This window comes from Bos mutus, chromosome 21 (genome assembly GCF_027580195.1).
Source record: "Bos mutus isolate GX-2022 chromosome 21, NWIPB_WYAK_1.1, whole genome shotgun sequence".
NCBI lineage: Eukaryota > Metazoa > Chordata > Mammalia > Artiodactyla > Bovidae > Bos > Bos mutus.
This window is the reverse complement of record NC_091637.1, coordinates 19,483,963-19,498,534: the sequence shown is the minus strand read 5'-3', so window position 1 is coordinate 19,498,534 and position 14,572 is coordinate 19,483,963. Positions and strand designations below refer to the sequence as shown.

The following is a 14,572-nucleotide window of genomic DNA, read 5'->3' as shown; positions in this document are numbered from 1 at the left end:
GGTCCGCTTCCATGGAAAGGTTAGCCCTTTGGCTGGTGGCTGTGAATCTGGCTGATCAACAGTTTCTTATACTGATATAAAACTCCCAAAACAATGAGAAGCTTACTGTGCCTAAACTGTATAAACAATATAGTTTATGTTCTTAAAGAGGAATCTGGTTTCCTGAGGACTTTCCTCTATGAGCCTCTTGCCTGTGCTATTTTTTGCTTTGTATTCTTAACTATAATCTTAGCCATGAGAACAAATACATTCTGTTTTATGACTCCTAAAGAAATTTTTAAATAGAGGTGGCTTTGGGGACCCCCCCGCCAGTACAATTGTTCCAGCATTGTTTGTTGAAAAGACTATCCTCTTTCTATTGAATTACCTTGGGATCTTTGTCAAAACTCTACTGACCAACTTTATACTTTTCAATTGTGCTGTTCATCTTAGAGGTGGCTTACATTCCATATAACTTGTAGAATCAACTTCTTAATTTCTACCAAAAAAGCCTGGGATTTCACTCAATTTACAGATCTTTCTGATACTTAAAAATATTGACAATATTGATCATTCTATTCTGTGAACACTGCGTATCTCTCCAATTACTTAACTCTTCTTTAATTTCTCTCAGTGATATTTTGAGGTCTTCAGTGTACATATCCTGCATATACTTTGTGGAACCTCTCCTTAAGTATTTTTCATCTACTATAAATACTACTTTCAATTTTGAACTGTTTGTTGCTAGTAAGCAGAACTATAAGTGACTATTACATGGTTACTGATCTTGTATTCTACAACCTTACTATATCATTTTTTGTAGACTCTTTGGTATGGTCTATGTACACTATGTGAATCAAGACAGCTTTACTTCATACTTTCAAATCTATGAGCCTTTATTTCTTTTTCTTGCCTTGTTGCATTGGATCAGACCTTCACTTCAATGTAGAACAGAAGTTTTGTGAACAAATATCCTGTTCCTGACCAGAGGAGAAACGCATTAAGTTCTCTCACTATTTAAATTAGATGTAGGATTCATAGACCCCTTTTATTAAATTGAGAAATTTCCCCTCTAATCCTCATTTGCAAAGAGTGTCTGCGATTTTTCATCACAAATGTTAAAACAAAGGTATTCTTAATCATTAAAAAAAAAAATTCACTGCTTGACAGCATATGCTATAGACTTGAAAATGTTGTATCTTTAACCCGCCAATGTGGTCATTCACAGTGGTACATTACTGTCAAACAGTCAATGTGGTACAACAATATTCATAGTGAAAAACTGGAAGCCACAAAAATGCCCCCAAAATAAAAAAAAGTTAAATAAATTACTGTATACATAAAGAGCACTTTTTAGCATTCAAAATTATGTGGCAAAGAACATTTAATAAAATAGGAAATGCTTACAGCATAATATTAAGAGATAAAAAGCTAGAGAAATCTATGATTCCAATTTTGGGTAAGTATGCATATGAGTGGTAGGACTAGTAATAATAAAAAAATTTTTTTTCTATACTTTCTATATTTTTTACAATAAACCTGAAAAATCCAATGTCAGGTGTGGTGCTTGGCAACTACAGTAGCTCAATAAATGCTATTTTAAAAATGCCAAATGAAAGTATAGCTGTGCTCTGAAATGACTTGCACTTAATCTACCTGCTAGATTACCTAATGTTCTCCATCCTATAAAATATGTGTGCTGAAGCACAAAGCATACTAAATGCTAGAAATTGTACTGCAGTCTCCCATGACTGCAGACTTTTGTTCCACTGGCTGAATTATATCCTAATTACAAGTCAGTAGTAATATTTGTTCCATTCATTTTTTGCTAATTGTACTGTCATTACGTAATCTACTCAAGACATTCTGTAAACTGTTGGAAACCAAGAGCAAAATGACAAGCTGTCTGGGGGAATTCCCTAGCAGTTCAGCGGTTAGAACTCCGCTCTTTCATTCCTGAGTGTGTGTGTTCAATCCCTGGTCAGGGAACTAAGATCCCACAAGGCATGCAAGCATGGCCAAAAAAACCCAAAACCCACTAAAAACACAAACAAAAAACCCCAAGAAGTTGTTTTTATGAAAACTAAGTTGAATATTTTGGAAATATTTAATAAAAGTAAATCTGTAAAACTGATTTCTGATGGATTGGGGGAGGGGTAAGACAATTCTAAAAACGGAAAAAACTAAACACATTTAGAAGATTTCTCTACTAAGACTAATCTGGAGTATTTTTCATACTCAAAAGCAAAAGAACTTTTCCTTAAAACAAAAGGCTGGTAAATTAACAGTACATTTAAATATTTCAAATGAAAACATTTAACATGTTTCAACTATTCTTTATGCTTCCTCACCTTCAATGAATTTTTGGCCAAGCATCAATAACTACTAGTCCTCACTGCACTAAATAAGAGCATATCTACTGTACTCTGGTAAGAAAAATTATTAAAATTAAAAGGATCAGTGGAGTTGGGGAGTGGAGTACTACATCTCTTTCACCCTTTTGATTTACCTCATAAAGCATGAGTCGAACATCTGCCTGCTGACCTAAGCATCTCTTCAAACTATCCATGATCTCAAGGCAAAAGGTCTCATTGGCAACAGAATTGTAACGGCTATGGATATCCACATGGACCTGAAAGGAAGAGAGGTCAGTTCATGAAGATCTTACCTGAGTAAGTATTAATAGTTCCATTAAGGAGTAAAATGAGCTGGTATTTTTGGTTAAAGAACCTTACATTTAGCTTTCCCCATATGGCAAAACCCAGGGCTGAGGCAGACACTATAATCATTATCAAGCCATGATAAGTATCTTATTCTATTTTGGAATAAGAATTTTCAAGCACTTAAAAAAAATTAACTTACTCATTCCTTAAGATTTTCCTTGGCAATGTGGTACAATATTCCTAAGTCACCTACTTAGGAAGGCACACAGATTATTTCATGCCACTAGAATTTAGTAGTCATAATAAACTTAATTTTACTTAAAAGGCTGAGAATTGAGCTCTTCTGAGGGTTCCATGAACTCCTGAGAGGTTTAGAGGCAGGTAGTTTTGTTTAGATATGGACATGACAAAGAATAATACTGCCTGTTTGATTTACATAATAATTTCAGCAATTATAGACCAAGAACCCTAATCCTTATTTCAGGCATCTTAGTGAGGTAGTTAATACTGCTGCTGCTGCTGCTAAGTCACTTCAGTCGTGTCCGACTCTGTGTGACCCCATAGACTGCAGCCCACCAGCTCCCCCATCCCTGGGATTCTCCAGGCAAGAACACTGGAGTGGGTTGCCATTTCCTTCTGAGGTCAAATCCTAGTTCTACACTTTACTGGCTATATCACTTAGGGCAAATTATTAACCTCTCTCTGTCTCAGTTTTCTTATATTTAAAATAGGGATATTAACCATTCATAAATGATATCCAGTGTTCCTAATATTTAATCTATGGCATAAGTTATAAACAAAAGTGGTGAGCTGCTGTAACAGCAATAAAGGATTCCTAAAGAAACTGCTATACAGATGTCTCTTATTTACAAATCATATTAGTACTGAATTTAAATGACAATTTTACTGCTGCAAAGCCTAGATTATCATATTATTGTAAAAAGCTTTGTTTTCTTAGATTACAGGCTTTATCAGGTGTGCAAATAAATAAACTATTAAAACTGAGGACAATAACAGTATTTACCTAGAGAACTGCTGTGAAGGTTAAATGAGAAAATAAATGTAAAGCACTCAGAACAGTGTCTAGCACAGTGTTGTCCATTAGAAACACAATACAAATTACAAATGCAAGCTGTATATATAATATTAAGTTTTCTAATAGCCAAATCAAAAGAGTAAAAAGAAATTGGTGAAATTAATTTTAACATTTTACTTAGCCCAACACAGCCAAAATATTATCTCAACACATAATCAAAATAAAAAATTATGATATATTTTACACTTTTATCTCACACTAAGTCTTCAAAATCCAGTGTGTTGTTTTATATATACAGCACAACTCAATTTGAACTAGCCACATTTCAATCAACATACAGTTCAAGAGCCAACTTGAAGCTAGAGGCTACCATACAGCAAATTTGCCATCAGTAAGTGATGGCTGATATTATCATCATCAGATCCTCAGTTTCAGGATCATCTGTACAACCAGAACCCGAGTAAAAAAATCTTTACATCATCAACTACTGCATCAGTACACACATGATAAGCTGGTGTGAAAAAAAGTCCTTACCTGGCTAACACCAATAGACTGGCTGCACTGAGAAGACGACAAGCTGCCTAAAACTTTGAAGTTCTTCAGTAGCAGTAAAAACCCAGCAACTGCAGATTTTCGGGCATCAAGCTGGCTAGCTCAGGAATAGACAGAGAAGAAGTTACCAAACAGTACTGATTTCACAGGAATAAGCTTTTGTGTCAGAAAAATCCAGTTAGTTTTATACAGAAAAAGAATGTGTATTAACAATGAAGAACAGAGCAAAATAAACATACTAAACAAGGCATAGCTGTTCACATCAATTAGGAAGGACAGGAATTCAGCTGAAGTTTTCATCTACTTAACCTCATGACACCATCTCTACTCTTCTCTATCCTGCTGACAAGCCTTTGTGGGCAGTGAGAACAAGAGTCCTGAGAGGCTGCACAATGAGTTGATAACTCAAACATAAGTACTAAACAACAAAGGAAATTGTTGATTTTCTGAGTCTAAAGGAGACTTCCCTTCTACATAGAGGAGTGCAGTGCTTGGCACCTTGTAAACCCTCCATCCAGAGAAACCATTCATCTCACTGAGACTACAACATACAATGCTGGCCTATCACACACGCTTTTGGGAAAGGACTAACAAAAACTGTCAGCTCTACAACATGGAGAAATAGCATTTGGCTGCTTACTAGTTGCTCCTCTGAATACCCATGAGTGTACTATAATATGGACAATGTGACAATAATTTGGTATTTTATCCTTAAAGTAGCAAATTCTTTCCATAGTACTCATCTCATAATCCCTTTAGGAGATGGTACTGTCATCTCGATCGTGCTTTAGAAATTTGCATGACTGCTGTACTAGAAGTGACTGCAGAGAGGACTTTAGGTAACATTAGAGAGCGTCATTTCCTAGGATCTCAGGGGATGCTACATACCTGGCAAACATGGCTTTCCGAAGGACAAGTATTAAGGAGTCTCTTATTGACATGCTGACTTTGAGAAGGGGCTGAAAGAGGAAGAATCAGTGTTAAAAACAGCAATTTGTTTATTAGCCTTAGCACATTTCTATTCAATACTGTCACCATTTGGCTTAAGAAAGCTTGGTTCCATTTTATAAACACGCTGCAATGTTTATTGCACTTAGTAATAAGAAGAGTTAATACTAATGCTAAATTGAAACTAGTTGTGAATACCTTTATATCTATTGTCTTCAATTAATAATTTCCTAAGAGCCTTTCAATTACTTCACTGACTTGAAACAGAATCAAAGGAGAGAGAATAGTACTATGAAGAGGGGATAAACTTGGAAAATAGACCCTAGCTAAGTGCTTCTGCTCTTTTAATAGAAGGTTCTGTCTTAGAATCAAGGGAAACAGGATTTCTTATACATACGTAATTATGAAGAAATACATCAGACTTCCACGGCAACCTTGTTCATGAGCTGCTTAGGAGTCAAAAGACTTACCTGCACTGCCTTCAGCAGTCCTTGTACGGTTTGAACGGGTAGAAAGGACAAATAGTCAAAAGTTTCTATAACTTTAGATGAACAACTTTGAAGAACTAATGGTGAATACTTGATGATATCTGAAAGTAGGTCTGAAAAATGGAAGCTATGATCAGTTGCCTCAAATAACTAAAGAGGTTTTAAATAAAAGGAGCATAAATATAGAAAAAGAAATGATAAAAAAGTTTTCTGCTCCTTTCTCAAATAAGTCAAGTAATATACATTTCTGCTGATCCTATATACTGTAAGGTCAATGGTAACCAGATACTTTTAAAAAATTTTATGTCTAAAAGGAAGGAAGAAACTCATTATAGTGCCTGAACAACCAGCACACATTGTCTTCATATTTCCAAGCTGAAATAAATCAATAAATATTTATGAATTTTTATTATAAACAAGCATAATTATATGGTCCTACAAGGAATATACAGAAACACAAAACATGGTCTCTCTTCCTTCAAGAATGATAATTTAGATGAAGATCAATAAGAAATTTTTTTTTAATTTTATTTTTAATTGGATGATAATTACTTTACAATATTGTGCTGGTTTCTGCCATACATCAACATGAATCAGCCACAGGTATACTTATATTCCCTCCCTCTGAAACCTCCCTCCCATCTTCCAAGAAAAAAATATTTTAAAAGAATGAAAGAAGTAACAAAATCATATCAAGTATCTAATAATTCCAAACATTGTTCACTGTCTATGAAACAGTAGAGAATTTAAATAGGAGTGTAAAGAAAGTGATCATTATGGGATGGTATGCTTTAGGTGAGCAAAGAGGAAAAGGAAATTTAAGTTATATTCTAAAGAATGCACAAAGAAACAGGGAAAAGTCCAAGTAAAAGTACAGGAAGGTAAGTGTAAGACATATTCAAAGGATGGTGGGGAACTCTGTGGAGGTGGGGTGAAGGATTCAGAAAAGTAAATAATGGAAGTTAATGCTGGAAAGTGAGATTCAATCAAATTGTCAGGGACTTTTTTGGTTTTTTTTGGCCATGCCATGTGGCATCTAGGATCTTAAGTTTTGAAACCAGGGATGAACCCAGGCTCACATCAGTGAAAGCACCAAGTCCTAACCACCGGACAGCCAGGGTGCTCCATCAAGAACTTGAAATAAGAGGATAAAGACCTGGTAATTTATGAAACAAGGTACTGGTGATTTCTGGGTGACAGACAGATGTTTTGGGAATACTGTTCTGGTAGCAATTTGCAGGGTGAATTGCTGCAGAGAGAAAAGAAAGCAAAAAAAAAAAAAGAAAAGAAAAGAAAGCAGGGAAGCCAGTTAGGAAGCTGCTGCAGTAGCCTAAATGGAAGGTTATAAAGTTGGGAATTAGACAAATTGATGTCTGTGTGTGGCAGGGAGGGTATAAAAAAGAAGATAAAAACCATGAGGGAAAGAATGAGAGAACTTAGGTACCAAATGTATTCCAGAAGACTAAAAGAAATTCTAGCCTCTGGGACTCAGACATCCATGTTTCAGCTAACAGAAATAGGGACAAAGAAAGAGGTTGTTCGAAGGAAACAGTATTACATTTGAAATAAAAGAAAAAAAAAAAAAAGCTAAATGGAAACAGCTAGCAGGAATGAAGGCACTCAGGCACTGAACTAAGCAAATAGTCCTGACATAAAGATTTGGGAGCCATGCCCACAAAAGCTCCCCCCCACAAAAAAAACCCAAAACAAAACTGAAATCGTGAGAACAGAGGTGATGATATCTACAAGTAAGAGAATGTATAAAAAGAGGAAGAGACACTTTCCACCACGATGGAGTAACACTAACCAGTTATCTTCACTTTAAACACCTACAACAAAACAAGCCAAATTACATAAAACAACAATTTTCAAACACTAGATAATAAGCAGTACACAAAATGATCCCTGAGAGAGGGAAATACATGAGGAGAGGCTTATAATTGTCCCATGTTACTGCCTGGAGAGCTTCTAGACAGGAACACAGAGAAAAACTCAGAAGCCAGTGGTCTTCCTGAGTTAGAGACAGAGTTGAGAATTCAGGAAAGCCAAGGCAGCTAGCACTAGAAAGGAAAGGGCTGCAGTGAAAGCACCCTGGAGATGTGCAGGGGGCTCTCCTTGTATATGAGCTGAGTGCTCCTCAGCATATGTATGTGAAAAAACAACCTGAGTGAAGCTAAAAGTTACTGGCAAGGAGTAGGCAAATCCATTCTCTGAGGTCATAAAGGGCAGGAAATAGTTCACATTCACAACACCCACACTGTACACACCTCATAATATACAAGGAACACTGCCTTAATTGCAGCATCAAGTTAGCCCTAGATTAAAAGCTGAATGGTCTTTCATTACACAACATAGAAATAATCATCAAAAGGATTAAATACTTTCCAAGAAACAAGTGAAAGTGAAGTCGCTCAGTTGTGTCTGACTCTTTGTGACCCCATGGACTATAGCCCACCAGGCTCCTCTATCTATGGAATTTTCTAGGCAAGAGTACTGGAGTGGTTTGCCATTTCCTTTTCCAGGGGATCTTTCCAACTCAAGGATCAAACCCAGGTCTCCCACATTGCGGGCAGACGCTTTACCATCTGAGTCACCAGGGAACTTAAAGCTCAAGAATGTTTGAAGGAAAAAAAAATCCAGCAAATCAACAATGTGAAACTCATAAAGTCTGCCATCTGATCAAAACTTATTAATGATGCAAAGCAGCAGGAAAACACAACTCATGATGAAGACGACATAAATCAACAAAAACATATCAGAAACAACACAATGATAGAATTAGTAGACCAAACCTAAATAACACACTTCTAAATAACCCATGCATTAAAGAACAAATCACAAGAGAAATGAAAAAGTATGTGGAATGGAATGAAAATAAAAAACAAAATTTATAGGATGCAGCTAAAGCAATGTTTAGATGGAAATTTACAGTGTAACGCCTGTATTGAAAAAAAAGAGAAAGACCTCAAATTAATGACACATGCATTTAACCAAAGGTAGCACAGACTAAACCCAAGGTAAGAAGTGGAAAGGACCCAAAAAAGCACACAAATCAATAAAACTAAAAACAGAAAAACAACAGAGAAACTCAATGAAATGAAAAGCAGGCTCTTAGAAAAAAATCAATAAAATTGATAAACCTCTTGCTGCTGCTGCTAAGTCACTTCAGTCGTGTCCAACTCTGTGCAACCCCATAGACGGCAGCCCACCAGGCTCCCCCGTCCCTGGGATTCTCCAGGCAAGAACACTGGAGTGGGTTGCCATTTCCTTCTCCAATGCAGGAAAGTGAAAAGTAAAAGTGAAGTCGCTCAGTCGTGTCCGACTCTTCGCGACCCCATGGACTGCAGCCTACCAGGCTCCTCCATCCATGGGCTTTTCCAGGCAAGAGTACTGGAGTGGGGTGCCATTGTCTTCTCCGAAACCTCTTGCTGATAAACACAGTATTCCAATAATAGTATATTTTATGGACTCTGAAATCTAAACTTTTCATGTATCAGAAATATTCTTCTATTGATTTTTTTCACCCACTTTAAAAAAGCAAAATGAACCCAATGCAAGCAAGAGGAAGGAAATAATAAAAAGCAAAATTTGGTGAAATTGAAAATAAAAGACCAATAGAGAAAATTCAAACTAAAATCTCATTCTTTGAAAGGCTGTAAGCTGACAAGTTTCTAAGCCAGATTGATAAAGAAAAAAAGACAAATCACTGATATCAAGAATGCCTGAGTTTGCAGATGACGTGATTTCTATGTAGAAAATCTTGAAGAATTGCTGAAAAGCTACTAGAACTAATAAATGGGTTTAGCATGGCTGCAGGGGATAAGGTCAACATTAAAAAAGCAACTATTTCTACATGACAACAGTTAGCAATCTACAAATTGAAAAATTTTTAAATACTATTTACAACAGTGTCAAAAAAAGTGAAATAGGGATCAACTGACAAAAGATACAAGATACACACACTAAAAATATAGAACAGTGTTGAAAGAAATTGAAGACCTAAATAAATGGAGAGATATACTGTATTCATGAGTTAGACGACTCAATATGGTTAAGATGCCAATTCTCTTCCACATTAATCCATAGATTTGAGGCAATCTCCATCAAAACTTGAGCAGACTTTTTATAAAACTTGACAAACTGATTAGTAAATTTACTTGGAATTATAAAGGACCTAGAATAGCCAAAATTATTTTGAAAAAGAACAAAGTTAAAGGACTTACACTATTGATTCTAAGACTCAATATGAAGCTATAGCAATCAAGACATAACATAGCTCACTGGAATAGAAGATTCCTAAAATAGATCCACACATTATATAGTTAGTTGATTTCAATAAAGACGCCATAGTAATTCAATGAAGGAAAGATAATCTTTTCAAAAAACTGTGCTGGAACAATTGGATAGCTATAAGCAAAAAAACAAACTGTTATATTATACCATACACAGAATTTAACAAAACTGGATCATATATTTAAGTACAACAGATGAAAATATAAAACTTCTAGTAGAAAATATAGGAGAAACCTTAGGGACCTTGGATTTGGCAAAAAAATTTTTTAAATACATGACACAAAAAGCAGCAACTATACAAAGAAATTGATGAACTGACAAAAATATTTGCTCTTCAAATGACACTGTTACAAAAATTAAAAGTCAAACCACAGACCAGGAGAAAATATTTGCAAAACCTGTATCTGACAAAGGATTTGGAAAAATTTCAAAATTATGCTGAAAAAACTAAACCAAAAGGAAAAAGAAAAAAAAAGGTACATATTGTAGGATTCCATTTACACAAAATATTTAAAATTTATAGTGACAGAAAGCAGACCAGACTAGATAGGAGGTCAGGGAAGGAAAAGAGAGATGCAAGAATACATCAGAAAAAGGCACCAGGAAACATTTCTGGGTGATAGATAGGTTCATGGTCTTCCCCAGTGGCTCAGCAGGTGAAGAATCTGCTTGCAATGAAAGAGATAAGGGTTCAGTACCCAGGTTGGGAAGATCCCCTAGAGGAGGGCATGGCAAACCACTCCAGTATTCTTGCCAGGGAAATCCCATGGACAGAGGACTCTGGCAGGCTATAGTCCAGGAGGTTGCAAAGAGTTGGACATGACTGAAAACTTAGCACACACACAGATATGTTCATCTTGACTGTGGTGATGGTCTCCATTTCACGGGTGTACACACACACCAAAAGTCAAACTGTTATACTGTAAATATGTGTACATTACTGTACCTCATTGTATTTCAGTAAAGCTGAATGTAAAGAAAGAAAAAGTAGAATGAAATGTCAAGTATAGAACTTTGGAAAACCTTGACATTTAAGGATAGAAGAAAGAAAACCAATCTCTAAGAAGAAAGAAAAACTGATCAAAGGCAGGATAAAAGATGCAAACTATTACAGTTATCAGAGAACTTCAGGAGAGTTATAGTGTAGAAAGAAAAGGAAATTAAGGAAGTTGATGATTAAGATGAGTGGATTTAGGCATTAGGAAATATGTACGAAAAAAACAAAAAATTCAGAGGTCACCAAAGAGACCAAAGAGGTCACCAAATGACCACTGGTCACTCTGACCAATGAAGTCAGAATGTCAAGGGTTAAGAGAGTGGGAGGTCAATAAGTAGACAGCAGAAGGACAGGACTCACTTGACAATTATTAAAACAAAAAAGAGAGAAAGCTGATGCAAAGTAGAAGTTTCACTCATATGCTCCTTTCCTTCTTGACAACCACAGACAATATAAAAGAATTTATTTTTACTGGCATCATAATCAAAGATCTTGCATTAATCTACTATATCATTAAGGTTTTTTCCCAGGATCCAAAGCATTATGACATTTAAATAAAAATATTCCTGACAACTTTTTCCACCCTTTCAAAGTTCAATACCTAAGAAATGATTGATGGGGGAGGATGCTCTGGTAACAACCCTGTTGAGGACCTGCTCCAGAATTTCTTGTCTGATCATCTCATGGATCTAAAAGGAGCAGAAGAATCAATAAAATATTCCTTGGTGAACTTCAGCTTACAATTGTATTAATACCTATTAGGCAGAATAAAGAAAAGTTTGAATATGGGTAAAACTGGACTGCTTATTTCAAAGACAAACATTATGTGAATCATCTGGAAAGAATCATTCAATTATCATCCTGTACTCAAATGATTCATTAACCAGGCAAACTTTTATTAGCCTTATAGAGAGACCATATGAAAGTACTGCTACATGTAAGGTCCAGCAGCAAACAGGAATAATTCTACCTAGGTATCTACTATTAGGTCAACGTCCATATTTCTGACAGTATGCACAACTTTCATATTAAAATTTAAAAGCCCATAAAAAAACCCTGAAAATCTAAAAAATCTTCAATAACCCTGTCCTCAGTTTCTAGAAGCAGAGTAGTTGCCTTAAAAAGGACCTGTTTTGAATTTTTACTTGAACTTTAGCTAAATTTCATACCTGAACTTGATTACTTTCGGTAGAGACTGATTTCTTTCAGACTCTGGATTAATAATTTGGTTATTAGTAAATTCTATGTTCTACAGATACCGTGACAAAGCCAACAACTGTGTGAAGCAAGTAGAACCTTGATTTAAAAAAAAGACTAATTTTAAAACAAAAAATATTAAGTCTCTTATTCTAAGAATGTTTTAAAATCAGATTACTGTTAAAGAGTCATGTGTATCTAACACACAACCCTCAAGGACTATTATATGGTATTCACTTTACTTCTGGATCAGAACATCAGATTTACATTTAAATTGACCTCCAAATAACACTGTTAGCAGATACTTTTGGTGTGTAGATACACTGAAGAATGGATGTCAAGATGACTTAGAGAAATCACTAGCAAAGCAAATTTGTTTAGCCTCAGATATGATCTTATTTAGATTGAGATAACAATTGTAATATGGTAATGAATTAAAAGAATATGAATTTCCCATTTGGGGTTCTTCAAAAACAATAAACCAATAGGCATGATTCTTCAAGTTTGATGTTCTACAGCAACCTAAAAGATTATTTTTTGTATAAGGGTATAAAAAAAAATTCAGAAATGATTTACTGCTGGAGGAAGAAGAGGAAATCATAAGGAAGCTAACCTATATTCAAACTTCTAAGAAATGGTCAGAAAGAACAGAAATTAGAATAGATGAAAAACTCAGATAAAGACTGAGAAAGTATTCATCAAACTGCATCTATTAATGTTTCAACTATTATCCCAGTTTCTGTTCTCAGAAACTGCTACATACTCAAATTGCCCAGTCCCCCAAACTCCCAGGTGAATGTCCTATTTGTAGTATAATACAACAAAATGAGGGAATGGTTGCTGAACTCGAGTCTCACCTTGAAAGTTTCCAATAGGATATTAGCTCCCAGCTTACAAGCATGCTGGTTCGGCATTCTAGAAAGACCTGAGCTGGTTTCAGCAGTTTTTCCATCAAGAATCTTCTTTGGCCCATAGGAATCCATTAAAATGAAGCCAAATTCTACCAAGCCCTGAGTAACATGATCCCAACTATGAACACTGCAGGAAAACAAAGTTTAGTTAAGAAGAAAAACTTAAAACACCTTACCTCTACACTCTTTGCCATGTTACACATTTCCCAAACCTGACCTGTATAACCAACACCCCACATGAGTCTTTCCTTTTCATGTACCCTTAATCTGGCAAAATTCTGAATTTTTGGAGGAACAGTAATGGGGAATTGGTAGGCAAGCAATCTCTACCGACAGATCACCATGAAAATCCAGAAACTATGGAACATGAAGCAACATATGGAAGAAACTGGAATATTTCAGTGTACAGATCATTAGAGATTGCCATTCAAGATTTCATGACTACATTTTAATTTCTGCTTCTACTATTCCCCTCATGCCAATAACAACACATATACATATGCTTACAAGTTTGTCTTCCTCTCTAGATTGAGATTCTCTATGGTGGAGAGCACATTGTAGTCATATTTTTGCTCATAGAGCCTAGCACAAATTCTGGCATATAGAAGGTACTTGGTAAATATTTATAGTAGGAACATTTATATTCATATTTATTTCATATTCATATTTATAGTAGGAATTGGTCTGATGAATGACTGGATTTCAAAAGCATGAAATAAAACTACAACCAACCTTTGGAAAGCAAGAGAATCCCTGGTGATTTTATACCACTTAATGTTACCCACTATAGTGGAAATCATGTTTATAATAACCTTTATATCATTACATCTACCTGCTAAACAGCAACAAATTATAATGCAGCATTAAAGAATGAAAGAGTTGTGAATAGATTCTCATAACATTCTGACAGATTTTAACAAGAGTCACACTCTGGGGATCTGGGATCAAGATAATAAAATGAGTACATGCTCCATTTTTCCCAACCTGAATACTTACAAATGACAGAAAAGATAGATATAACTGTGTGTGAATGTCTATATGTGGTGCATGCATACAATCCATGATAACGTGGAAAAATAAGAGGTGCTTTGACTGTCTAGAAATTATGAAGAATCCTTAAAAAATGAAAGTAATAGAAGGAAAAAAGAAATCATAGACAGCATTATGCAGACTGAAAGGGTGCCTCCAAAAGCGGATGCCAAGGGTAGCTATGCTGGGAACTGGAAGGAACCCTGGGGCAACTTTTGTGGTGACTGGCTAGGATACCCCTGGATGAAGTTCAGTACACATCAACCTTCTCCACCTTTTTCTCCAAGACCTCACTGCATCTGGGGCCTGAGAGGCAGAGCAGCACTCTGAGAGGATGACAACATGCTGGAGGATGAGGGAGACACCATACCTAGAAGATCAGCCCCTGGTACATCCTACTGCTACCCTCGTATCCCTGAGGTAGAGTGTGTTAAATAAATACAGCACTCTCAGACAAACTAATGGGGAACGTCAAATAC

The 14,572-nt window shown here is 35.7% G+C and overlaps 1 protein-coding gene across 5 annotated transcripts in view; it reads right to left on the bottom strand.

Annotated features, from left to right (window-relative positions):
- The window catches only part of FANCI (FA complementation group I), a 64,160-nt gene that overhangs the window by 24,021 nt on the left and 25,567 nt on the right, over positions 1–14,572 (bottom strand). For all 5 annotated transcript variants that reach the window (XM_005910193.2, XM_070358247.1, XM_070358248.1 and 2 more), the window contains 6 exons: positions 13,011–13,191; positions 11,558–11,645; positions 5,649–5,779; positions 5,119–5,189; positions 4,213–4,327; positions 2,489–2,611 (listed from right to left, as the gene is read on the bottom strand). In XM_005910193.2, coding sequence (XP_005910255.1) covers positions 2,489–2,611; positions 4,213–4,327; positions 5,119–5,189; positions 5,649–5,779; positions 11,558–11,645; positions 13,011–13,191 — 709 coding nt within the window. The remainder of the gene's footprint in view (positions 1–2,488; positions 2,612–4,212; positions 4,328–5,118; positions 5,190–5,648; positions 5,780–11,557; positions 11,646–13,010; positions 13,192–14,572) is intronic.